This window comes from Pleurodeles waltl, chromosome 6 (assembly GCF_031143425.1).
Source record: "Pleurodeles waltl isolate 20211129_DDA chromosome 6, aPleWal1.hap1.20221129, whole genome shotgun sequence".
Classification (NCBI taxonomy): domain Eukaryota; kingdom Metazoa; phylum Chordata; class Amphibia; order Caudata; family Salamandridae; genus Pleurodeles; species Pleurodeles waltl.
In genome coordinates, this window is record NC_090445.1 from 946053625 (window position 1) to 946081279 (window position 27655).

The 27655-nt window shown below is 42.9% G+C and overlaps 1 protein-coding gene across 2 annotated transcripts in view; it reads right to left on the reverse strand.

Annotated features, from left to right (window-relative positions):
- CFAP46 (cilia and flagella associated protein 46) overlaps window positions 1-27655 on the reverse strand; it is a 1580346-nt gene that overhangs the window by 996479 nt on the left and 556212 nt on the right. For both annotated transcript variants that reach the window (XM_069239769.1, XM_069239768.1), the window contains exons 23-24: window positions 10006-10110; window positions 6338-6510 (exon numbers count right to left, since the gene is read on the reverse strand). In XM_069239769.1, coding sequence (XP_069095870.1) covers window positions 6338-6510; window positions 10006-10110 — 278 coding nt within the window. The remainder of the gene's footprint in view (window positions 1-6337; window positions 6511-10005; window positions 10111-27655) is intronic.

Genomic DNA, 27655 nt, shown 5'->3' on the forward strand with positions numbered 1-27655 from the left:
AAGAAAATTTTAAAAGTAGCTCAACTGACCAATGGTCTTAACGCTCACTAATCGAGCAGTGAATTTTACAAAATATGATCACTGTACTGGAGCAAAGCTCCTATCCACTGTCTGAAGCTCATAAAGACATAAGTGGATAGGTTACTGTTTTAATGATAGAATAAAACATACGTATTAAATGTACCGAGGATTCCATGCCATGACAAGTGAGAAATATTCAAAACATATTAGTCTATAAAAGATGCACTATCAAAGAACCTGCATTACCTAAAGTGATATTTATTTTGGGCTCATTCTGCTTGGCTTTCCCTCATTCAAAAACGAGTAATGTTTCAGAGTCAGCTGAGGACGTAGTGGTCATGCAAGTGATGATCAAAGGGAATTCTGCTGCTCAGTCGTGTTAACGCTGAGTTTATTAATGAGTTATTAATGAATATTCAGAGTATTGAATTTGCATAGAAAATGTATTAACTTGGAGAAAAATAATGCACACATTTGAAGGTGAGCCCACATGAGTGGCCACCAATGTTCACGAAGTATACTTATTAATGGCTTATTAATATGAAATGTTGAGCTTATGTTTGATTAATGAGTAATATGTCATATTAAGGGTTATGCGTTATGTATTAGCTTTATTAATCATAGGCCTTAACTTAGCGAGGTCTTGGCCTAGTTGCAAGGCCTCATGTCAAGCTGCATTTTCTAGCGTTTTATAAAATGGACGCTTAGAGAATTAAATTGTGATTTTCCACTGTACTGACCACGTGCTTGTAGCTGAAGTTAGTTCTCATGAGAATCTGCTTGCTAGAAGATGCTGTACTTGCTAGTGAATTTTTTTTTTATGTAATGTGTGTAAGACTGACCTTCCCAAGAAAAGACAATTGATGCACTGACTGGAGCACAAGCTGCAACAATATTGATACCTGGCAAGCCGAATGACGAGAGCGGGAGAAGAGGAACCAATCATCCACATGTGAACCATGTAGTAGGAGAATTAGTAGATTAAGGGTTTTATTTTAATTGGACTAAATGTAAACATGTAATTCCCTGACCAATGAGGATGTAGGAAGTAGTTTTAGGAAATCTAACTTAGCCAGACTGCACCGAGAGAAGACAGGCCATTAGCTCTATTCTTTCGTAATGCCCAGAGAGCCTGCTTTTGATTATTCCTTTCTGAACTGCATGAAGAGACTTTGCTTTTCTGAACTTTGATGCTGAATCCTGATGTCTTGCTGACCGAACTGATGTCCTGTTGATGAAGACTGTTACCGCTTGCTGAACCATATTAAACACAGGTATACTGACAATGTCACTGATTGTTATGTCTATTTGTTTTTGTTTCTAGGTATTAACTGCTATTTTGATAGAGTGTTAGTTAGATGTTTTTCAAAATTTGTGTGACTAAATTGTTTTGAATGAAGTCAAACATGCTATTCTAATCTGATGTTAGGTAGGGTTCTCATTGATGAAGTTCGCTACATGTAATAACAGTTGATGTCTTTTCTTTGCTGAATCTAAATATATATTGTTTTGGTTGCGCAGCTATTTGTATTATTAATTTGTACTGTAACTTTAGAATGTGTAGTAGCACAAGCTTTGATTAGATTGCGACTCTTTCGCAGCTTTGGTCAGCTAGTATTGTTCTTGTATGTTTAGCATTTGATTTAGTTATGTGACATTGGAATTGTTAGTATAAGGAAATAAACATTCTAACTTTTACATAAAGGTGTGGTTATTCATGACTGCAAGGTCATGGTGTGTGGAAATTACTGACTCCTATTGATTAGTGATGTTATTGATTGTTGATGTTATTGATCTGTATTGGTATGGGATATATGGTGGGAAAAACTCAAAGCGCAGTCAGAAGGTCCATCCATTTCCCTTGTAAGTTTACTTAATAAGGTCTGATGTGCTAACAGTCGTATCGCAGTTTTTTTGGGAGACGGGTTATACCCTTAATGAGCTACTTAGGTTAACATGAGTCAATTTTGTTTATGAAGTTATTAAACAAACAGATGTGGCAAGACTTCTCTTTAGGTTGCATTAGAATCAGACTACGCACACTGCTTGTATTGGAGTCGTAGTAAATGTAATCAGGGCATTCCCGCATGACATTCCTTTATTTATTACCTACCGGAAGTTGTGTTTGGCCAGGTGGGATATGAGGCTTTTGAAAGGTCCTGGACAGAACAGTTACAGAAGGAGTTTTGAGTGACATTTCTAGTAACTACTGTGAAGATTTAAGCACAATAGTAGCTTAGTGAACATTAGGTTTGATGTGGGCGCAGTGACAATGCCTACTGTCATGCGTTTAAAGGTAGCAGAAAAATAACCAGGTCATTCTGCATCTGCCAAACATCAATGCATACCTCGAGTTTCTTGTTAAAAGTTGGTGAGACCCCAACTATTAAAACATATATTAAGTGGTGGATGACTGGATACTAGTTGAAGTCAATGCAAACAAGAAAGGAGTGGGATAAAGCTTCAATTTTTATGGAAGCTTTATCCAAAATGCTGCAACAAGTATAATTATTACAAATGTTAATCGAGAATTGTTGGAAAATGGGTTATTGGTAGGGCAGGTAGGTACCTACACCTAGCAACAAGCCACTAACCTCCACCTAGGTACAGTTAGGTCTCAGTAAATTAATCCCAGCTCAACCCTTGGTAGCTTGGCAACGAGCGTCAAGGCTTAACTTAGGAGACAAAGTGTAAAGCATTCAAATATCACAAAACAGTAATTAAATAAAACACAGGAAACAGTTTAAAAATCCAAAACCAATTTATAAAAATAGTTTATATTTTTATCTTTAAAATGACACAAAAACGATTAAAATCGGTTCAGGGGAACCGGAGATATGAATTTTTAAAGAATTATTACTTTTCTAGCGCTTAGAAACAAAAAGCGCCAATCGGGTCATCTGGTTGCACCTCGACCGGGGCAAAGTCAAACTTTCAGGCCGACCGCGATGGAGCCCTGCTCGGCTACAGGTCGCGGGAGGCCTCGGTTAAAAAGTTACCTTCTGACTTAGTCTTTATTTTGAAGTTTTTCTTCACCGGGACGAACCTGCCAGTTGAATCCGACCTCCTGGAGCCCTTGTCCGGATACGCGATGTGGGTTTCCTCGGTGGAGACTTTTACCTTCGGACTTAGTCGTTTTTTCGAGATGAAAATCCTTCGACCGGGGTAAACCTGGATCTTGATCCGACGTCCATGGAGCCCTTCTCGGATACGATGGCCGGGAGGTCCCGGTCAACTTTTTACGTTCGGACTTAGTTTCTTTTTTGGATGTTTTTCTTTACCGGGACGAACCACGAAGTCAGGCCGGGTCGCGGTTGAGGCAAGCCGGCTAGAATTTCCGCGGCGGGTCGGTCCCTCTCTGGAGCTTTTTTCCAAAAATTCTCTAATCTTTTCCAAACTTCTGGGGCTTCACCCAGATGTTCTTTTAAGGTTCTTTTGGGGTCCACAGCTCACCCCAAGGGTCCAGAAGTTCTGTGATGGTCCTTGGGGGGTGCGGACTTCAACTCCCAGAATGCACCTGGCGCAAACTCCTTTTTGGCCACTGGACAGTGGTCAGCTGGTCGCTTTCTTCAGGAGTTGGTGCAGGGGACTCTGGTTAGCAATTTTTCACCTGTAGCAAACAGGGAGTCCCTCCTTGAACCAGTTGAAGCCAGGCAAAGTCCTTCTTGTGGTGAAGCCCAAGTGTGCAGCTGGTGCAGTCCTTCTGAGTGCAGGGTCCAGGTGCAGGCCAGGGGTCCAGCAGGGCAGTCCTTCTTCTTCTTTAGTTCCTTTCTTGTTGAATTCTGGAGGGGATCTGAGGCGTGGGTGCAGGTCTGCCAGTTTTATCCTTGCTCCTGGGTGAAAAGCAGGGGGGCCCTGGTTCTCCAATCAGGGACAGGGTCGTCCCCCTGTGATGACCACTTCCTGGGAAGTGTGGCAAAACTCCATCCCAGAAGGCAACAGTCTCTAAAAATCCAACATGGATGAATCTGATTTTTGGAGGTTACATCTGGCTGAGCCCACCCACTGGTGTGGCTAAAAATCATAAACACACCCCTCTCCTGCCCTCTCCTAATCTAATCAAGGGGGCACCTAATTGTCTGGGGTTGCAGGATGTGGGGGTGTTGCTGGGTGCTGCAAATGTCCTTCTCTGCCTTTGAAGACCAGTTTGTCAGCCCTCCCCCTTCCTGCCTCACCATCTGCTGAGGGGAGATTCTCTCCCCCAAGCACATTCCTTTGTGTGAAGCCTGGCCACTTCACACCTCATCAAGGCAGCCTGGCAGAAGCTGCTGCAGGCTGGCCAATCAGAGCACAGCAGCAAAAACAATGCAGAGCTGAAATTGGCAACTTTTTAGGTAAAGTCTAAACTTTTTACCTGGACAAGTTATATTAAATCCAACAACTGGAAGTTGTGGGATTTATTACAACAATCAATTTGATACCAAATTCTTGGTATGTAACATTTAAGGAGACTTTAAAATTTAAAATAAAGTCTGCCCATTCTAGCCTATGAAGGCCATTTACTTCAATGAGGGAAAAACGAATTTGGCTGTTTTTACCTCACCAGGGCTTATAAATCTATTTTTATAAAGTCCCTGCTTATAGTTACATGGCACCCAGCCCTAGGGGCACATAGGGCACACCTTAGGGGTGACTTATATGTAAAAATAAGGTAGTTTAAGACTTTGGAAGTACCTTTAATTCCAAAGTCGAATTTGCATATAACTTTAATTTAAAAGCAGCCAGCAAGGCAGGCTTGCTTTTAAAATGACACTGGGCACCTCAGCAGTGCACCTAGGTGTGCACCACCTATGCTGTGGTCCCTAAACCTACATGCCCTACCATATACTAGGGACTTATAGGTAGGTTAACTTAGCCAATTTTAATTAGCCTAATTTGCATATCCATTTTACACAGAGCACAGGCCCTGGGACTGGTTAGCAGTACCCAGGGCACCTTTAAAGTCAGGAAAACACCAGCAAAAAGTAGAAAATGGGGGCAAAAAGTTATGGGGCCTCTGCAATCAGCCCTGTTTTCTCACAAGAATAAATCAATAAAATCATGAGAAACAAGCATGCCAAAATATAAATAAAGAACAACGAACCATGGGGGACAGGCAAGTCTAGTAGTTGAGTTTTTAAATGTACATTAAACTCTGACAGTGCTGAAGAATGTCTCATGGAAATCGAAAGGTAATTCCAGTTTTTGGAACCAAGCATGCCCAAGAGCCTTAAACAGTTGCCAGAAGGACGACAAAAAAGCCTTATTTCTATCTGGGTTCTAGATCTGAGAGGTGTGAAGGTCTTCAAATACAGCACTGATAATTTGGTTGCTACTTGGCACTAGATACACGCAGATGAACTCAAGGGACTTTCTCTCATTCTATTTTTAAATACATCCTGCTTCTTTATAACACCAATCAGGTTATTCACTTCTTTAATTAATGTAATATTGATTGATTCATTCTAGTATCCAGTTGCTATGGCTTTAATGTTTCTTGCCTGTATGATTGATCTTCCTTTCAGGAGGCAGCAGCATATACCGAGCTCTGCCCAACGGGTGGCATCAAAACAGGATGACAGTTGGATATACAGAGCTGATGCATTTGCTTCGAAGGCTAGAATGCATTTGGAAAGGTTTAGCTAACTTTATGTACAGCCGCGGTAAAGCTGAAAGGGATATCATGTTTCTGATTCTTTAAAACGAGGGCAATGGATTTCCAACTATTAAGGGAACAAGTAAAGATTTTGAGACCACTCAATTACATGACACAATCAAATGGACAAAGTATGGGAACAATTTAATTAGCTCACATAATACAAGATGATCCATACGATTGATTCACTATAACAGCAAGGACAGTGAATGTGACATAAGGAGCACTTTGACACTTGAGATGTCATACGGTTTACCAGGTCTCCGTCTATGCGTCGCAAAGGACCCTACCAGTGGCAAAGGAGCTGCAGGAGGGGCAAGGAGTACAAACTAAAGAAAGTAAAGAGAGATTTTCAAGTCCTGTTTACTTTACGTCTGCTGCTACCTCCATAACCCCCAAGACAAGGGGCCCTAGGTACTGTAGCAAGGGTCCCAAATGGCAAGCAAGTGGTAGCTGCTGCTACCCCTTTCAACCATCCTAAATGACATTAACGACAAACACGTACTGCATTATTATCAACCTGGGTAGTTGGCTGCAGGTCATTCACACAACCAATCAAAGAAACACTTAAATACTGGACCGACTGATAAGTAAGATTGCGCAATGACATACATGTGTACATGTAATCGGCTGCATAATACGGTTTAGTGTAGGGTTATCAGAGAGCAATGCATTACTTACCATGCAGGATTGCTGTCATTGCAGTCATTATCATCAATTAACAAGGCTCGCTGGCAACATGTCTTTGCTAACTCATAATCATGAGCGTTAAAAGAGAAGTGTGCAATCCTTATGAGGCACTGCAGCTCCATTAGGCGATCCGACCAGCAGCATTCAGCACACATTTGTTCCAACTGAAATAAAGATAAGGATTATTGTATTGGTTACTGTTTGAAATAATCATAATACAACCAGCTCAAGATTTGAATTTCTTTTTCAATTCAGTCACCAATGAAAGACAACATTCGTATTTTTTTCAAGAGATTAAGGAACTACTATGACCAAAATCAAGAAAAGGTGCGCATTTTCATCAAATGCTCCCAGATGCTCTGCTTAGATACTGTTAGCAATGTACATTTTAAAGGTGGGACTACAAGTCTAAGTGGATCAAGTTGGAGTTTGGTTTCCAGGAAGTCCATAGCATGGTTTTCTCACCCAATTTACAGAATGTGAGATACCAAGCTAGAAAGACATGGAACATGGATTCAATCAGATGGGTGCTCACAATTAAGTCGCCTCTTTAGTCTTGGCATTGCCTCATTCATTTTCCATTTCTAATTGTTGCCAGCGTGTGGTGTTGCAGAGCAGGCCTCAGTATCCCATCATAGCAAATGGCAGTGTAGATTGTATCCAAAGAGTATACCAGCCTAAGGCCAAAAGTGGCTGGAACACAGAACAGGAGCTGTATTTACCAAGCCCAAGTTATTAAAGCTTTTTTATTCAATATCAATCGCTATTGAGCTAGAAGTGACTCAAGACAAAACGCCTGGCTAGCATAATTATCATCATATAGAAACTATACTGAGCACAGTGCAACACACAACGTTTAAGATCAAACACTGTTGAGGGATACTTGTGACACACTAAAGCTTCTACGTGACACCCATCTTATGAACTTTGGTTCTATAGGAGTCTCAGAATCAGGTCAGTCGAGGCAAGTAAAATTCTGACTTGAGTTTTGGGGAAAAAAAGGGATTTACACAATGTTCAGTAAGTAATCCAACATAGTCGGCATAAGCTTTTCGATGGTATGCACACCCATATACTTTCTTTTTGGTACTGCCAGTTACTAGCTTGCAAGCCAATTCACCAATGAGGGTCAGTGAAATACAGGACCTCTGCAACAGCAACATTTTTGCAAAGCTGCCTTGATATACACCAATCTCCCTCCCTTCCTTCTGAGTGAAAACAAACACTTTGTCTTGGTTGTCCTGGTCCACTTGTCTGCTGTAGCTTGCCTAAGGTCTAATTGCACAAGCAGACCTCAAGCGTGACAAGACATCTTCTGCATATTGAAGCGCATACCACACAACTCCATTTCTCCATTGCAAAGTGAATGCTTCTAAAAGACAGGACAGTTTACATATTAAAACATCCACCTGGAGAGAAACACAGATATCCTTATCTGAAAGAAGCAGGTATAAATGGCAACGTACCGGCTCCTGTGTGTTTTTGACATTCAAACATACATGCAAATAGCCTTTAAGGTGAAAAGACGTCGTGAGAAAGATTACTTGAATGCGACGTTTTAAACCACTCTCCGCTGTGTACCTTGTTCAATCATGGTAGCTTCAGTGCACACATTTGGCACCCCAATGTTTCTTTCTTTCTATTGTCCTTCCTACTGGATCCCTCTCCGTGTCATGTTCCACCCACGCACTTTCCCAGTCATTCCGTGCAACATGGTAGGCAATCCTACCTCTTGTGAAGGATATCTACTAAATACAATTCAAAAACCACTTTCAAGAGAAAACTTGGCAATTATTAGCCTTTTAAAATTATGTAACAGGTGTGAACAATGTATCCTAGTTAATTCACTGTGAGATTACAGTAGATTATGCTAGAGAAACATGCAGGAAACAACGCAACTACTTTCTAAATTAAACATTCTCCTTATTGCCCCTGCAACCAGAGAGTAGTGAGGGCAATGCTAAGTAAATGCATCAAAATAACCATTAGCACAAAGCACCCAAAATTCCCCAAACATAAATTTAGGAACATTTTAGGAATGAGGGACCCTAAAGCAAAATATAACTAAATTATAATAATTGTGAATCAATATTTAACAAAGAGGTTTTTTTTCTAAAGATGGTGATCACACTTTGAAGCAGTCTTTCACAGACCCCTTTTGCAAATAGGACACCCATACATTTCTTACTGTTTGCTTCCAAGACAGTCCTTGCACACTTTACACTTAATCCATATCATTTCATTAATTTCTTTCACACATTAATACAAGCTCACAATACATACGTAGAGACTCAACTGATTTAAACACTCCACAACAAGTCACTCAAAGTACCATTTAAAGCACATAGACTGTGCCATAAAATAATCACTAAGTAATGTCTCATAGTAAGCTGACAGTACGTCCGATTCCTTATATTGCATATTTACAACGACTTATATAACACAGTAAACGGCTTCTCTCAAGAATGCAATACATAAAGCAAGAAAAATATGATTAATGAGTCAATGGCAATATTTTGGCACAGAGGATTTAGTATAATAGAGGGCATAGGTTCTAATCTTTCAGGGGTCCATAAAATTAGCACAATTGAGTTGATTACCTATACAATGTTTGTAACTACTGACAAGTAACAACTTCAGTGATGAATAAGCACTTTGCAAAATACCCATGACATGCTACATGCCAAATGTTTGGTAACTATTATTAGTAAGGTCCACTACATTTGATGTCGAATTCCATCCACATGTCAATAATCATTTAAAGATCTATTTCTGCACTGTTTTCAAACTTTATACAGAACTGTGAGCTCTGACAGCTTATGTTTCCGAAAACTTGTTTCTGTACCTTTCCTTCTAAGAGTAACTGTTGCCGTAGGATTGCAGATGTTCAAAGACCATATGTAGGCTTGCACCCTATTTATTCCAATGTCTCATGTCCCCTGCCCTCTTCATGCACAAAACATCCACACAGCCTTTCTTTGCTGACGTACTGCTAGATTTAAAATCAGGCCTTTACACAAATTTAATTTAAGGTTGCCAGTGAAATCCCAATAAAGCCCGATAATCAGGCTATCAGTGCTATACACAATCTGGTCCATATGAACAAGGAACATTGTAGAGGGCAATTACTTGATTTTTTTTCAGAAACGTCTGTAGTTCAGAGGCATAGTGAAAAAGCTGTGTAATAGCAATATTTGTTGTACTGCACAGCAATAAAGCCAGCTGCCCTAGTACTCCGATGTTATCCCATTGCCTTCACTATATTGCATTGTTCTCCAAGTGCTTGGCATAAGGGCTTCAAGGGTGAAGCATATACATCTGATACCTTGAGAGGAAAAAGTAATCACGAAAAAAAATACCAAGAGAAACTTACGGCTAGACAAGAATGAAGCCACTGAATACATATGCACCGTTTCTACCACTTTCTTCAGTTTAATATACTGCAACTACACTCAATAATTTAAATTTCGGATCTATTTTCTAAGTGTCCAGTATTTGCAAAGGCCCAGGAAACACATTTAATTTTTTTCAATGACTCAAATGTCAGTCAATATTACTGTAAACAGAAAACTAGTCATTTCAACAACAAAAAATGGCTACATCTTTCAAATGCAGTTTAACATATAACATACATACAGTTCAATAAAAGAAATACCTACTTGTGACAAAGTGGGAACAGTGAAATCCATGAATCCTAAACCATTGCAGGAGTACATTTCCAGAGCAACGAGAACCTTTGTCATTAGATTCTGCCCCTCATTGTTCTGACGGAAATAAATATAAAATTCAAGATTATTTATATTTAACAAGAGTATATTGGATGTCAACAAAAGAAATATGCGTGACTATTATTTGTTATTAGTAAACATGAGATTTTGATTAACAATCCACAATGAATCATTACTCCCAATATTTGCATTTTATTCTGGTCTTTTGGTTAGCACCTAACCCCAGACGTAAGAAAACATACTTTTGGTCCTAAAGGATCATGGGAGGAAATCAAGTCAATAGGCTCAGAGTGAGAAATTGGATTACTGGCTGACTGGGTTGTAAGTCCCAGTCAAGTAGCAACCACAATCCTTGTCAGGGTGAAGTCACAAGCAATCTCTAAATTAACCTCTGCTCAACCCTCAACCACCGCTCAACCCCTACTTGCCACAGAGCAATCAGGCTTAACTCAGAGGCAATTTGTAAAATATCTGTGGCGCACTTCAAACAGATAAACAGTGAAAACACCATAAAAGGAGCACACAAGTGTATTAGAAATATAGAATGATATTTAATAAATAAAACAAGACAAAAACGGTGGAAATCCAGTTAGTGGAACCAGAGATGTTGAATTTCAAAGTTTTTGGAGAAAATAGTGCCAAAAGGTGTACAGCGCCAACTGTAGTTATCTTTTTGTGTCAGACCAGGACAAACTCTCATGTTCTGGCCCACTGCAATGGAGTGCAGGCCTGCTTCAGGAACCCAGTTAGGTCACTTGAACAGGGTACCTTAAATCCAGACTGTTGCGTGTCACCAGTAGGGAGATATAGTTAGGACCTAGTTTCCATAGGGAAAGCCCTTTTTGTTTTGCCAATAACCTTGGCACCATTTGACGAATGTTCACAACATTTTCAAAATCAGTTTGACAGTCTGTTCAGCTGATTTGTTGAAAGTTTAAGGGTGATTCATCAAGTGGGGGCTGAGAAAAAGGGGTCCAAGGCAGAACACATTTCCTCCCTTTTTGAACATGACTACAGCCCCAATCATTGAATGGAATTACACCAAGTTTGGCAGACAGATAGGTTCTGGTCCAGAAATAGACATTTCTGTTATTTGGTGTAAATCCATTCAGTAGTTTTTGAAATATTTAAGAAAAAACAAATGTAGATATCTAGAGGCCAATCTTACTGTTCACGTGCGGAGATCAGCCAAGTCCCAAAAAAAAATAATGTAAAATTATGAAAAAAGCGCAGGGTAGAAATGACCTGAAACCCTAGCCTTGGAGCCGGGTCCCCCATATTTTTGATTACATTACTGACTCGAAATTGCGGCAAATCCGGGGCAACATTTTTTAAAGAAAATACAAGCGCTGTCTCCCGCGCTTGTTTGTATTAGAGCTCCCGGGTGGCTGAGAACCTGTATTTCACAGTTTGCTGTTTATATAAAGCATTCGTTTAATTTAAACCTCGGTTGCGCACACTTGTTCTTTGACAAAATAACAGTAGAAACACAACTGCAAACGTATATTTCACAGGGACGTGTGGTGTCGAAAACACAAAGTACGTTTTAAGTGGAAATTGTTAGCGCAGTGACAGAATCCATGTGACATTTTTGGGATAAATATATCTATTTAAAAAAAAACTTCTGTGAGCCTAAGATTTCTCCTAAATTCTGATGCTTTCCTTTTTTCCGACAAGAAGAGTACAAATCAACGACTTGTACAAGCGATGTCCTACCTGGCTAGCAGTGGCGGGCCGTCCTTTAGGGCGGAGGGGCCACGCCCCCCCACCCCATGAAGAGTGTCTGTCAGGCTGAACAAAGGTCAGCCTGACAGACACTCTTCATGTTCAGGTCAGGCAGCCAGGAGTGAGCCAAGCGCGATTTGCGCAGACTCCTGGCTGCCTGAGCTGAACTTTGCTGGGCTGAGGAGATCACAACCCCTATGGGCGTGACCTCCTTGGCCCAGCAAAGGTGCCTCGAGGCCTTCCCCTGGGTGACGAGGAAAGCGTCACCCACTGATACTCGCCCTGGGCGCTTCAGGTTTAAGCCCTGAAGTGCCCAGGGCGACTGTCAATCAGTGACACTTCGTCACAGAGTGGGGTGGGGTCAGCAGTCTCACTGACCCCATCCCACTCTGTGACGAGGCTGGGACTGCTGCCTTCCCTCATTGGCTGACCTAAGGTCAGCCAATGAGGGAAGGCAGCAGTCCCAACCCTCCTGGGACCTGGAGGCTAAAGGTAAGTGTGTGTGTGTGTGTATGTATGTGTGTTATGTTTTACATTGAATGTTTGGTGCGTGCGTGCCTGTTTGAGTGTTATGAGTGTTGTTAATGGATGTGAGTGAGTGCGTGCGTGTGTGTGTGTGTGAAAGAATGAATGTGTGTGATCTTGTAAAATGAATGTTTGGTGCGTGCGTGCATGTTTGAATGGAATGAGTGCTGTTAATGGATGAGCGTGCGTGCGTGTCTGTGTGTGAAAGAATGAGTCTGTGTGTTTGTGTGTGTGTGTGCCCCGCCCGCCCCCCTCCCAAAGCTGCTGGCTAGTGCTCTCTCTCCAGTAGCATGGATCCGCAATTCTGCGCTAATGTCTCAACAATTTATTCACAATTGTTTTAAGTATGAGCGACTAATGGCTGTGTTATCGCTACGACGCAAAACACACTTTCGCATTTCCAGTTAACTTTCAGAAAAGGAGTTTGGAATGGGCTTTTGAACATATGTTCAAATCTATTTAGCGAAATCGCCGCGGGCAAAATAAATACCGAAATGTAATCTGCTATATTTTACTAAAACGGGGTGTCATCTGAAGGGGAGAGCTTGTGAATTACCTATCTGGACTTGCTTCTTGCAGATCAGAAGAGAAAGAATTGTAAAGCTGCTCAAGAAGACTGGAAATCATAGTGGAATAATGAAATTTGCAAGTGAAGCAAAGATGGAAGAAAAAGTAATAAAATATGACTTATCCAGACATCAGTAAATTGAGGGGAAAAAGTAAAAAACAGTTGATGATATTTTCCCAAGGTTGTGAGTGCCCATAAAAAGGAGACTTCAGATATGTGCATAGCAGACCCTAACATAATGATTCCGTTCTTTTCAGCAGCTTTTGTGTTCTGGTGAGTGTTACATTTCTTTAAAGGGCAGGAATCTTGCAAATCCCTCAGTGTGTGTGATTTACTGAGAACACAATTATAATAAGCACAACCCCTTTCAAATGTCAGCCTAAACGAATCGTGGCAGGCGAATACTCAGACTGCAAGATTCTGCGATATTTTCAGACATTCCTCTTGAACATCAAGTTAAGTTTCAAAGCTGAAATGATCAAGTCTTAAAATTAAAAAGAAAAAAAAACATTAGCAGTGCAATAAGACTCGCATTTCTGAGAGTTAGCCTAGTGGCCTTGTAAATGGCAATGTATTTTACCTGTGTGTTTTGCTGTGAAGCGTAGTGGATGGATGAACAGAGACACAGCTGCAGGACCGTCTAGAGGACTAAGAATGGGGAATTAACATTGGTAACAGAGACACAGCTGCAGCAGTGCCTAGAGGATTTAAAAGGAGTTATTGACAGGAACAGAGAAGCTTCTGCAGCACTGTCTAGAGGAATACCAATGAGGAATTAACACTGGGACCAGAGAAGCAGCTGCAGCACTGTCTAGGGGATTTAGAATGAGGAATTATCACTGGAATCATAGAAGCAGCTGCAGCATTTTCTACAGGACTAAGAATGCAGAATTACCACTGGGACCAGGGAAACAGCTATCAACACTGTCTAGAAGACTTAGAATGAGAAATTACTACTGGGACCAGAGAAGTAGCTAGAAGCACTGCCTAGAGGACTTAGAATAAGGAATTACGGACAGGACCGGAGAAGCAACTTGACTCATTGTCAAGAGGACTTAGAATGAGGAATTACCGAAGGGACCAGAGAGGCAGCTTGCAGCACTTCCTATCAATCAATCAATCAGTATTTGTAAAGCGCGGCTACTCAACCATGAGGGTGGGGGTTCATTCGAAGTGTCACGTCTTAAGGTTCTTCTTGAAGATGGTGAGCAACAAAGTTTGTCTGGGGTGCAGGGGGAGGTTGTTCCAGCTCTTCGCTGCAGTGTAGGTAAAAGACCGTCCTCCAGCAGTGGTTTTGCAGATGCGAGGGGCGGTGGCCAGGGCCATTTTGGCGGAGCAGAAGGATCTGGTGGGGGTGTGGAAGGAGATGCAGTGGTTCAGGGGCTGGTCCTGCATTGTGTATGTTTCCTAGAGGCCTAAGAATGAGGAATTACCACTGGGACCAAAGCAGCAGCTGCAGCACTGTCTAAAGGATTAAGAATGAGGAATTACTATTGGGACCAGTGAAGCAGCTAACAACACTGTCTAGAGGACAGAGAATGAGGAATTACCACTGGGACCAGAGAAGCGGCTGCAGCACTGTGCACAGGATTAAGAATGAGGAATTACCACTGCGGCCAGAGAGGGAGCTAGCAGCACTGTCTAGAGGACTTACAATGAGGAATTACCTGGGATCAGAGAAGCAGCTGCAGCATTGTCTACAGGACTAAGAATGAGGAATTACCACTGGGATCTGAGAAGCAGCTGCAGCATTGTCTACAGGACTGAGAATGAGGAATTACCACTGGGACCAGAGAAGCAGTTTGCAGCATTGTCTAGAGGACTTATCATGAGCACTTACCAACGGGACCAGAGAAGCAGTTAGCAGCATTGTCTAGATGACTTAACTGAGGAATTACCACTGGGACCAGAGAAGTAGCTAGCAGCACTGCCAAGGAGTTAGAATGAGTAATTACTGATGGGTCCTGAGAATCAGTTTGCTGCACTTCCTAGAGGACGAACAATGAGGAATTTCCACTGGGATCCGAGAAGCAGCTGCAGCATGGTCTAGAGGAATTAAAATGAGTTATTACCACTGAGACCAGAGTAGCAGCTGCAGCATTGTCTACAGGACTAAGAATGAGGAATTACTACTGGGACCAGAGAAGCAGCTAGCAGCACTGTTTAGAGAACTTAGAATGAAGAATTATCACTGGGACCGGAGAAGCAGCTGTAGCACTGCCTAGAGGTTTTAGAATGAGGAATTACCAACAGCGCCAGAGAAGCAGCTTGCAGCTTTGTATAGAAGACTTAGAATGAGGAATTACCAACAGGAGAAGAACAGCAGATGGCAGCACTTCCTAGAGGACGAAGAATGATGAATTCCCACTGGGATCAGAGAAGCAGCTGCCACATTGTCTAGAGGAATTAAAATGAGTTATTACCACTGAGATCAGAGTAGCAGCTACAGCATTGTCTACAGGACTAAGAATGAGGAATTACCACTGGGACCAGAAAAGCAGCTAGCAGCACTGTTTAGAGGACTTAGAATGAAGAATTATCACTGGGACTGGAGAAGCAGCTGTAGCACTGCCTAGAGGTTTTAGAATGAGGAATTACCAACAGCGCCAGAGAAGCAGCTTGCAGCTTTGTATAGAGGACTTAGAATGAGGAATTACCAACAGGAGCAGAATAGCAGATGGCAGCACTTCCTAGAGCACAAAGAATGAGGAATTCCCACTGAGACCAGAGAAACAGCTAGGAGTACTGTTTAGAGGACGTAGAATGTGGAATTACCACTGGAACCAGAGAAGCAACTAGCAGCGCTGCCTAGAGGACATAAAATGAGAAATGAATGGCGGGAACCAGCAAAGCAGCTTGCACCATGGTCTAGAGGGTTTAGAATGAGTAATTACCACTGGAACCAGAGACGCAGCTAGCAGCACTGCCTAGAGGACTTCAAATGATAAATTAGTGATGGGAACCAGCGAAGCACTTTGCACCATTGTCTAGAGGACTTAGAATGAGGACATACCACTGGGACCAGAGAAGCAGCTAGCAGCACTGCCTAGAGGACGTAGAATGTGAATTACCACTGGGACCAGAGAAGCAGATCCATCATTGTCTAGAGGACTTAGAATGAGGAGTTACCACTGGAACCAAAGAAGCAGCTGCAGCATTGCCTACTGGACTAAGAATGAGGAATCACCACTGGGACCAGAGAAGCAGCTAGCAGCATTGTTTACAAGACTAAGAATGAGGAACTACCAGTGGGGCCAGAGAAGCAGCCAGCAACACTGCTATAGGACTAAGAATAAGGGCATACCATTAGGACTAGAGAAGCAGCATTGGTTACAGGACTAAGGAGGAGGAATTTCCACTGGGACAAGAGAAGCTGCTAGCAGCACTGCCTAGAGGATAAAGAATGAAGAATTATCGACTGGTCCAGAGAAGCAGTGGCAGTGCTGCCTAGAGGACTTAGGATGAGACTCAACCTAAACAGCCACAAAGAAACAGCTGCACCAAAAGCCTAAGCATGCTTTAGGCAAGAGAGCGAAAGTAGTTGCCCCATACCAACAAAGAAAAACAGCCATCAGCAGAAAGGCAACAGGTAAGTAAAGATTTGTAAACATTGTTAAATATAAAGATGTAAAACACCATAACTGAACTTCAGGAAGTGGAAATATGTCCCCGACCATATGTGCCTCGCAGCAGGATTTATAAATTGTTTAGAAGAGGCCCCTCAAACAGCTACACAATAAAACAGACTGCAATAAAAAATAACACCTCATTTAATCTTCTAAAAGCAGCTAAGCCACCATTCAGAAGGAGTTGGTCTGCCGTTCACCACACTAAAATTTCTGCAGTTTCTACACCCGAGGCAAGCCTGGGAGTCATCATAAAAGAAAAAAAAAAACAGAGTCTGAGAACATGAACTGGTCACACTCCCCAGGCCTCAGGAGTTCCACCAACTGCCTCTTCAAAAAGAAAGGAGGTAAAGGAGATGCAAAAAACATGCACTCATTATAGAAATGAAACCAAGCTGAAACACTCATAAATAAATCAAAAGAAAGTGCAACCCCTTAATGGCTTTCCTTGAATGAAAGAATAGTCATTGTTAAAGGAAAGAAAATCAAACTCATCTGCCACAGGTCTATGTAAACAAACTAGCAAACACACAGAAAGCAAGCAGAATAACAAATGGGTTGATAGGTCTACAGGGCACGAGGGCATCAGCGGCCACACAGAGCCCCCACACCGAGTGGCACCATAAAGACACACATTACCGCCAGATAGGATGCAATATCCCAAAGTTTTTACCTTCAAATTTATTAGCACTCCCATCAGGTGAACCTGTTCGGCTCAACAACAAGACCACACAGGAAGAAAAGACATTCCAAAAGCACGGGCAGAACCAAAAGAAAAAAATAATGCGTTTTACCAAACCTACAAGCACAAAACGGCAAGCCTACAAGTAATAGAGGCATGCTTTATGAAAGGGGTTGCGACACAAAAGGGAGGGACAAATAACAAACACTGACCACAGAGAAGCAAGCCTTTGCAAAAGACACGCAAAGCAACAAAAAAAAGGGATGGGCGGGTTATGAGCACACAGAGTAGATAACAGCATGTCTTGAAGAGACCGCACATGTGCTGCCTAGGCAAGACCTAAAAACAGAGAAATTGCTCATTGCACAGAAATGAGAAACGTCACAAAATGAACAAGTTTATTTTGAGATGGTTTGATAGGATTTTAGCTGATTTTTTAAAAAACTTTGTGACTTTGTGCTTCCATCACTGTCTTTTATCCCCTTCTAGCTGGAGCGTTGGTAGCCCACCGCTGATAACTAGTTGCACAACCTAAGCACAGCACATAGAATAATGAGGGTTAGCTGTCTTTTCTGGTACAGAGCACTTCAAGAGTTAACATGTTATCTAAAGTAAACATGTAAAATGCGTATTGACACTTTATCTAAGGTGAAATACAGAATCAAAACTGGTAATCTAGAATTGTAAAAGGTAAGGAGACTAGGCTTGGGTTTTAAGCATCAGGGTCTATGAAAAAAAAGACGCAGGCTTTGAAATTGAGAGGAAAAAGTTTGATTCAAGAAACATCGAATAAACAAAGTAAGGCATTAAAAGAGGAGATGATGTCTACACAGTTGCATATACGTTCATATGTGAAGACTGTGCGATAATAATCATTTAATAAATGTGTGGGTGTACTTGTGTTCATCTTTCATGAATAGATTGTTGATAATGGCCATACCCAGTGGAATTATGTGAATATATTGCTACAACACTTATGGCATAGTTATGGATTCACCACACTTACCACATACTTTGTGCCTTATTTGCCAGATTTTAACAAAACGTATTGTTTCTAGCTCAAATGACTAAAATAATAATACTTGCAGAGAATAGGTCTGGTAATTAATTTTTTGCCTTTTGTTGCAACATATTAAGATAACACAGCATTATCTGGTACTCCATTGCTGTGCAATCCAATAGTACTTTTGGCTATTTCTCTTTTGATGATGAAAGCAACATTTCACAGGGACAATGACCGTTTCTATATTTCACTGGTCCCTGGTAAATGTTTATACCACTACATTTTACGCAAAAAAAATACATAGACATGCAGTATACATGTCAATGTGCTTTTATTGCACAAAATGCAGTGACATAAAACAATCCTTAGTTCACAGTGGCTCCTGAAATATAGATTGCATATATATATATATATATATATATATACACTCGCTGAAAATGCCAAAGGTTACAGGAATGTTATAGTTAGGGTCAGAGTTTACTCATACAAAACCACTGAAATTCAGAAGTTATAGTTACCTGAGCTAACTATAACTTCTGTTATAGTTAGCTTCAGATATTACACATAAAACCATAGACAAACTGCTGTTTTAGATGGGGTTATTTCAAGTATCTATAACTCATAAGGTAACTGTAACTGGGGCCCTAGCCATGCACAGTTGTCTCATCAATATTATTACTGCAAATGTTAAAATGATGTCGTAGAAGATGTCATGAGTGATGCAATATATGGGATAATTAGCGGTGCGTGACAAAGGCGCGAATTATAGTTATCTTAAGACACAAGTTATAGTTACTTGAAATAACTAACTATAACAGTTGAATTTCTATGGTTTTGTTTGTGTAAAATCTGAACTTAACTAAAACATCCCTGTAACCTTTGGTTTTTCAGTGAATTCTAGGTTTTTCTTTTTAACGTCAAGTAAGATGCCCGTCACAATGCAGTGGGGGTGAGGGTTGGGTGCAGGGCCTGGCCTGGCATTGTGCTGTCCCCACAGAAGCTTGCAGCTCCTGCCCCTGACTTCTTGCCATACATTGTTCAAGTCCATGCCCCTGCTCTCTCATTACAGCCCTGTGTGGCTGTTCTGCCACTGGCCTTCCTGCTTGCCCTGAACAGTTAGTTAGCTGCCCCATCCACCTCTTCCCTACCTTCTATTGTCCGAGTCCATGTACCAGCCCCTTTCCTCTTGCCCTGCATGGTCTGTTGTGCTGCCACTGCTCTCCATTTAAGCTTGATGTCCCTGCCCACTCATCTTTCCCTCCATTGCCCAGTTCTATGCTCCATCATTGCCCTCCTGCTTAGTCTCTGTGCATAGCTTGATACCCCTACCCTACATCTCCTTTTTGTCCACCATGTTCCATAGACCTGCCACTGCCCCTCCTTTCTACTCTGAGTATTCTGTTGAGTTGCCACTGCTGCTTCCACATGCCTACTGTGGTCAGATGACTGCCGCCCGTACCTGCCACCTCCACCCTGCCTGTCCGAGTTCCATGCCCCTATATCCTCCCTCTTGTCCTCCCTTGTCCATTTTGCTGCCACTCTCTTCTGCCCCCTCCATGCTCTGTTGTGCTGCAGCTGCTCCTCCTGCTTGTAGGCGTGGTCTGTTGGGCAGCCCCTTACCCTGCTCTCTCGTCTGTAACCAGCCCCTACCCATCCCTTTTGGCTTCCATGGTCCTTTGTGCATGTCCCTGCCCCGTCTTTCTTGCTGTTCCTGACCCCCTCCCACCTTCCCTCTGTTGTCTATGTGTATACCATTATAGTCTCACTGTTGCCCTCCCTGGTGTGTTGTTCTTCCACTGTCCATCCTGCTAGCCCTCCCATGGTCAGTGTGCTGCTTCTGCCCTGCCCCCTTCCCCTCTGCACTCCATGTTTCACGCGCAGGCCCCTATCCTGTCCTCCTGCCTTGTCGGGTCTTCTGTTGTGCCCCTGCCACCTCCCTCCTGCATTTCCTGGTCTATTATGCTGCAATTGTCCCACCTCTTTGTCTGCTATGGTCAGCCTGCTGCCTGTGCCTCATTCCCCTCTGCTCTCTGTTGCCTAGGTGCATAGCCCTGTCCCCTCCCTATATCTTTCCATGGACCGTTTTGCTGCACTGCTGTCCCACTTGCCCTGTGTGATGTATTGCGCTGCTGCAACCTCTGGCACCTGCCCTGTAAGGTCAGCCTACATCAGGTCTGTTAGCTCTCTTGTTGCTCATTAGAACACTGAAGTAAACTTCTGATCACCAGGGAGTTAACTGTCATTCTGCTGCTGATGTTAAAAGTGCATGTTTCAGTCCACATGTCAGAATGGTTTAATGAAATAGAAGAAGATATTAGAAGACTCAATTAAAACGTGTCCTAATTTTTCTTTCTACAGCACCAACCACAATTTCTATGACAAAATGAACACCCTCAATTTGATCCCTTCTAAATTAGATGTTTTAAGTTTTATCGGTTTGATTCAATCAAGATGGCTTCAGGTATGTCACACATTTGTCATAAGTAGGACTGTTAGAGGCTACAGTAAAACACAGAGGAATCAACTGACAGGCTGCTCCTGCGGGACGTATATGTTTCAATGAGAATGTCAGACTTCATTCTCATATGGCCGAGTAAGATAGTGTGAATTTACAGAAAATATACTCTCATCTTAGCTTCTGGAGCACCTTCTATAACCTCTATGGGAAAATCATGAGAAAACAGCTTTCTCTTAAAAATGATTCATGAAGTTCCAGCAGAAGGCTTTTTCACAGAATAAAATCACCTTAGTAACAAATGACTTATACTGTAACTAAACATTTTTATCACTCTTTATATGTTCTCCTTTATGTGTCCCTCAAAACCTACCATTCACTACAAGGCATTTCAATGGGGTGCTGTTATGTATATGGGTCCCAAGATGGCTGCCATCACTTTCCGGGTGAAGTGCTGACAGCCATTCTGATTTCACCATGATATCTGTGCTTAGGCTCCGCCCAGATATACAAACTTCTTTTTCCTTTAATATCTCAAAAACTACTAAGTGAATTTACACCAATTTACAAAAAGTACACTTCCTGGAAGAATAGGTAGCTGTTAGAAATAGGGTCTCTAGTTGGCAGTCGGGTTGCACCCTGTCAAAGTAGGCACCCTCACTCTAGTCAGGATAAGGGAAATACCGAGCTCAGATAACCCCTGCTCACCACCTTCGTAGCTTGGCATGAGCAGTCGGGCTTATCTCAAAAGCAATGTGTAAAGCATTTGCACATAACACACAGTAATACAGTGAAAACACTACAAAAAGACACCACACCAGCTTTAGAAAATAGCCAATATTTATAAAAAAAACAAGAAAAATCCAACATACAATAATAAAGATGTGAATTTTGCAAGAATTAACTTAAAAATACAGTTCCTTGAAGTTTGAAAGCTCGGTCTGGGGCTATCATGGCATTGTGAACAACAAATCCAACAGTAAAGGCCGCCGTGGCATTGCAGGCCAGCTACGGTGTCGGGAAGACCCACAAACAGTACTTTGGAAATGTAGGGCATCATAATCCCTGTGAGGAGATCTGGAGTGCAGCGTCACTGGCGTCTGTTCTGGAGGTTGGTGCCGGGGTCGTCAGGCCCTTGAAGTCACACGCGTAGCAGATCGAACTCCGGGCTGAAGACAAAGTCAGGAGCGCTGGTGTGGATGGTGTCTGGACTAGGGTGCAAATCGGGACGATGCGTGTGCGGTGCCCACAGGTCACGGTCCAGGCAGCGCCTCAGTGGTGGAGTCCTGTGGCATCGGTGAGAAAGGCTGTGGTGTGAAGTGGGGCACTGCGATGTGTGGTGATTCCATGGCTTGGTGCATGCAGCATCATTGTGTTACTGAATCGCTGTTGTCGGTAAGGCCAAGGTGGTGGTGCGGCGGCCACGGGTCGTGGTACAGACAGGAGAGTCTGTTGACGACACTGGAGTCGATGCCGCTGGTGGACCGGAGCTGCGGTGTGGGATGCGACATGTGTTGTGTACCTCATGAGCAGTGTCCTCAGGCCACAGTGGAGGCAGCGGTGTCAGTGCTAGCCTGGGGCAGTGTCATCAGGGATGCCAAGGCTGCGGTGTGTGCAAGGCGATGCGGATGCAAAGTATGGGGCCCACAGGTCATGGTGCAAGCAACGGCTCGGTGACGGCATCAGGTGGCGGAATCGATGAGACCAGGGTTGTGGTGCGATGTAGGGCACGGCTCCGTGTGACATTGTCAGGTCACAGTGCAGGCAGCAGTGTTGGTGTCGGCATCGAAGTGGTTTTTCTTCTGTTGCAGCACCAAACACACAGTTCCCAGTGCTGTAAGCAGATGACTCTGAAGTCAACAGCAGGCCAACCCGGCAAAGCTCACACAGCAAAGGGGCAGCATTCCTCCAGAAGTGTTCTGAAAGTCTAGGGTTTTGGGCCCACTACTTATAAACCTTTACACCTTTGAAGTAGGCAAACGTCAAAGGAAACTCTGTTGTTGACAAGATCCTGCCTTGCCCAGGCCTGGCCCCAGACACACACCAGTGGGTTGGAGACTGCATTGTGTGAGGACAGGCACAGCCCTTTCAGGTGTAAGTGTCAGCTCCTTCCTCCCCTCTCTAGCCCAGGAGACTCATCAGGATATGCAGGCTACACCCCAGCTCCCTTTGGTCACCGTATAGCAGAAATTCACAACAGCTCAACTGTCAGTCTGACTAAGACATGGAATACACAAGCAGGAAGAGGCACAGAATGGTTTAAAGACGAATATCCCTACTTTCTAAAAGTGGCATTTTCAAACTGACAATCTAAATACCAGCTTAACCAAAAGGTGTATTTTTTTCAAATTGTGAGTTCAGAGACCCTAAACTTCAGATCTCTATCTGCTCCCAATGGAAAACTACACTTAAAAGATATTTAAAGGCAGTCCCCATGTGAACCTACGAGAGAAATAGGCCTTACAACAGTGAGAACCAAATTTGGCAGTACTTCATGGTTAGGACATGTAAAACACGTCAGTACATATCCTACCTTTAACATACACTGCACCTTGCCCATGGGGCTACCAAGGACCTACCTAAGGGGTGACTTACATGTAGTGAAAGGGAAGGTTTGGGTCTGGCAAGTGGGTACACTTGCCAGGTCGAATTGGCAGTTTAAAACTGCACACACAGACACTGCAGTGGCAGGTCTGCAACATGTTGACAGAGCTATCCATGTGGGTGGCACAATCGGTGTTGCAGGTCCACTAGAAGCATTTGATTCACAAGCACTGGGCACGCACAGTGAACTTTAAAAGGGATATATGAGTAAATCAAATATGCCAATCAAGGATAAAGCAATCACCAATACAATTTACATAGGAAGCACTTGCACGTTAGCACTGTTCAGCAGTGGTAAAGTGCACAGAGACAATAAACCAGCAAAAACAGAGTCCAGCATACCATAAAAACAGGAGGGCAGAAGGAGAAAAGACAGGGGAAACACACCAAATGATGCCAGGTCTAACAGTAGCTTTCTGTTCACTTTGGTGTAATTCCTTCCAGCGATGTGGGCTGTAGTCGTGTTTAAAATCCCTATTGGAAAATGCATGAGGAAAACGTGTTTTGGTACCCTCACTTTTTTTCCTAAGACCTCCTTTTACCAATCCCCCAAAACTATAAAGGTTGTATTAGTTTTGAAACTTTTATGAAGATTCATCAAACGGTGCCAAAGTTATTTGCAAAACAAAAACGCTTTTCCTTTGGAAACTAGGTCCTAACTATAACTACTGCCAGTATCCAAGCAAAAAAAAGATGGGAAGCACTTCAGATGCAGATCAATCACTGTTTATTCCGTCATAAACAGCTAACACTTTTTAACCTACACGGTCTTAATCACAGCTTTAAGTCCATTCCTGATGCATTGTGGTCTTTATGGTCATTCTTTTATCAATTAATCTCAAGGCCTCCTCTTTTCAACATTAATAACTTACATTGATGTACTGTTATTAATGTTGGAAAGAGGACACCTTGAAATTATGTGGTTAAAGAATGACTATAAAGACCAGAATGCACCAGGGTGATGTTAGCAGTATAGAATGTGAACACAAAGAATGGACTAAAAGCTGTGATCAAGACCGTGTAGGTCAAAATGCATTAGCTGTTATGACGGAATAAACAGTGATCAATCTGCTTTTGGAGTGCTTCCCATCTTTTTGTTTGAAAAGATTATGAGTGGGTCCAACCTTGTGGGAGCACCGGCATTGTGGAGTGCTCTGCGTGTGTGGACTGCTTTGTTTATATATATATATATATATATATACTTAAAAACACAAAAGTTGCAGGGATGTTATAGTTAGGTTCTGAATTTACACACACACCACCATAGAATTGCAGGAGTTATAGTTATCTCAAGTAATTATAACTCGTGCCTTAAGTTAACTATAACTCACGCTTCCGCCATGTACAGTTTCGACTCAATTTTATGCAAGGGTTGCATTAATATTAGAAATTATGTTATGAAAGATGTTATTAGTGATGTAATATGTGGGTAATTAGCAGTGCAAATTAGCAGTGCATGGCAAGAGTGCAAGTTATAGTTACCTTAGGGCACAAGTTAAAGTGAACTGACTAACTATAACTGCTAAATTTCTTTGGTTTTGTGCATGTAAATTCAGAACTTTAATATAACATCCTGTAATCTTTGATTTTTGTAAGTGAATTTCTATGTTTTTTTAAATTCTATTTCATAACTATAACGTCCCTGTAACCTTTTGTTTTTTCAGTGAATTTCTTTTTTTAACATTAAGTACTTTGGGGGTCATTACAACCCTGGCAGACGGTGTTAAAGCGGCGGTAAGACCGCCAACAGGCTGGCGGTCTTTTTTTGAGTATTATGACCATGGCGGTTACCGCCATAGTCATCCGCCGCTTCTCCGTTCCGCCCGCCAGGGCGGAGACGACCACTGGGCTGGAGACCTGGGTCTCCAGCCCGGCGGCCGTCACAATACCGCCGCCGATATTTTGACCCAGCTTATCGCCGTGGATTTCCAGCGGTAGGAACCGCCATGAAATCCATGGCGGTAAGCACTATCAGTGCCAGGGAATTCCTTCCCTGGCACTGATAGGGGTCTCCCCCACCCCCCACCCTGAATCCCTCCCCTACATCCCCCACCAACCCTGCCACCCCCCAAAGGTGGCAGGGACCCCCTCCCCACCCCGACCCCTGACATTACCTTACACATACACACCCGACACACACGCAGGCACCACCAACACACATACACGCACACACACCGACATACATGCCAACATCCACACACACAGTCAGACACGTACACCCACATTCACACATTCACGCACACATCCATACAGACATACCTACAGACATAAACGCATTCATTCCCAAAACACGCAACACCCCCGCAAGCATACACGCACTCACACACCCCCCTACATACACAGACGCACACCCCCATGCACCCACACAACACACAACAACCCCCACCCCCTCCCCTAACGGACGATCGACTTACCTGTTCCGTCGATCCGCCGGGAGGGGACGGGAGCAATGGGGGCAGCTCTGCCGACACCACACCGCCAACAGAACACCGCCGCGCAGAATCACAGGACTTGATTAGCTGGGCGGTGTTCTGTTGGCGTGGAGGTGGAGCAACCTCCACTTCCCCGCCGCCCGCAAGTATGGCTGTTGGCGGCTCTCCGTCGGAAAAACGACAGAGGGCAGCCAACGGTCATAATACGCCAAGCGGCAAACCGCCACTACTGGCGGTCTTCCGCACGGCGGTCCCTCGGCGGTCTTGTTAAAAGACCGCCGAGGTTGTAATGACCCCCTTTATGTTTTTACAACCAACCCCTGCATGGAGTTGGTTGCAGGGCCTGGCCTGTGAGTGCCTGTAAGTGTCTCAGTGGGTCTGTGACTGGGTGTAAGAGTGGGTCTGTGAGTGTGCCTGAGAATGTGTCAGAGGGAAAGTGTGTCAGAGAGTGTGTCTATGAGGGTCTGTGAATGTATCTGAGAGTGTGTCAGAGTGTCTGTGAATGGGTCTGAGTGCATCTGTTAGGAGGTATGAAAGTGCCTTTTGGTCTGTGAGTGGTCGTGTGAGTGACTGCATGGGTATGTGTGGGTCTGCAACCGGGTGTATGAGTGTTTGAGTAGGTCTGTAAGAGAGTGTTTGAGTGGGTGTGAGCGTATGTCCGGGTCTGTGAATGGGTGTGAGACTGTATTTGTGGGTGAGTGTGTTTGAAAGTGTCTCAGTGAGTCTATGTGTGTCTCTGTCTGTATGTGAGTGCATATGAGGTGTTTTTTTGGAGGATTTGCGGATCCGTCGCAGCGCTCAGTGCGGCCCCCAATGCAATGTTGCGAGAGGTCCACGAATGCTGCGCATGACAAAAAAAACTGTTTGAAAATATTTTTTTTATACTTTATAACTACTGTTTTGGAACAAACATACCACAAACATGGGGTCAGGAAACCTCTACCCTGACTCCTTCAAATAAATTGCAGCCCACATTTCATCCCCAAAGACCACTTCCTGATATAGAAAATGGTGGTTGCAACCTTCTACAGAGGTTGTGGCCAGCCAATCGGGTCCTTTGTGTGGTGTGAAGGTTCGCAAACCTGCTGTGAGTGGACTCGCAAACGGTTTGTGCCTCTAGATATACAAATTTTGTTTTCCTTTAAAATCTCCAAAACTACTGAACGCATTTGTACCAAATAACAAAAAAAAGTGCTTTCTGGACCAGGATCTACCTTTCTGTTTAATGTGGTGTAATTCCATCCAGCGGTTCAGGCTGAAGTAGTATCTAAAATCCCTATGGGAATTAACATGAGAAATACACTTTTTTTCTTAGTGCCCGCTCAACGGATCACCCTGAAACCTCCCATGCATAAAAAGACCGAACACAACACTTAATTTTTTAAAAGTTCATGATGATTCGTCAAACATCGCCAAAGATATAGGCAAGTCAAAAAATGCTTTTTCAATAGAAAAAAATGTCTTAACTATAATTACCTACTGGTGACCACAAGTAGGTAATCAATAATAGCCAAAACCTTATTTCTGTAAAACAAAAAGTGTTTTTTGACCTGCCTATGTCTTTGGCACTGGTAGATGAATCTTCACAAAGTTTTCTAAAAACATTCAACACTCACGTCTGCTGTCTGGGAAGTTTCGGGGTGATGTGTCAAGCAGAGGCCGTGAAATTGTGGGTGTCGCAAAACGCTTTTTCCCCATGCATTTTTCCACAGGGATTTTGAACAGCAATAGCGCCCAAACCACTGGACGGAATTACACCAAATTAGGCAGAGAGGTAGCTCGTGGTCCAGAAAGCAACCTTTTTGTTAAGTGGTGTAAATCTGTTGTTTAGTTTTTGAGAAATTAAATAAAATCCAAATTTGTAAATACAGGGATGCAAAGGCTCCACAAACCCTCCTGATCCCGTACTGAGGTCTGACTGGTTGACAACACTTCAACAAGAAACAAAAGGTAAAAAAAAA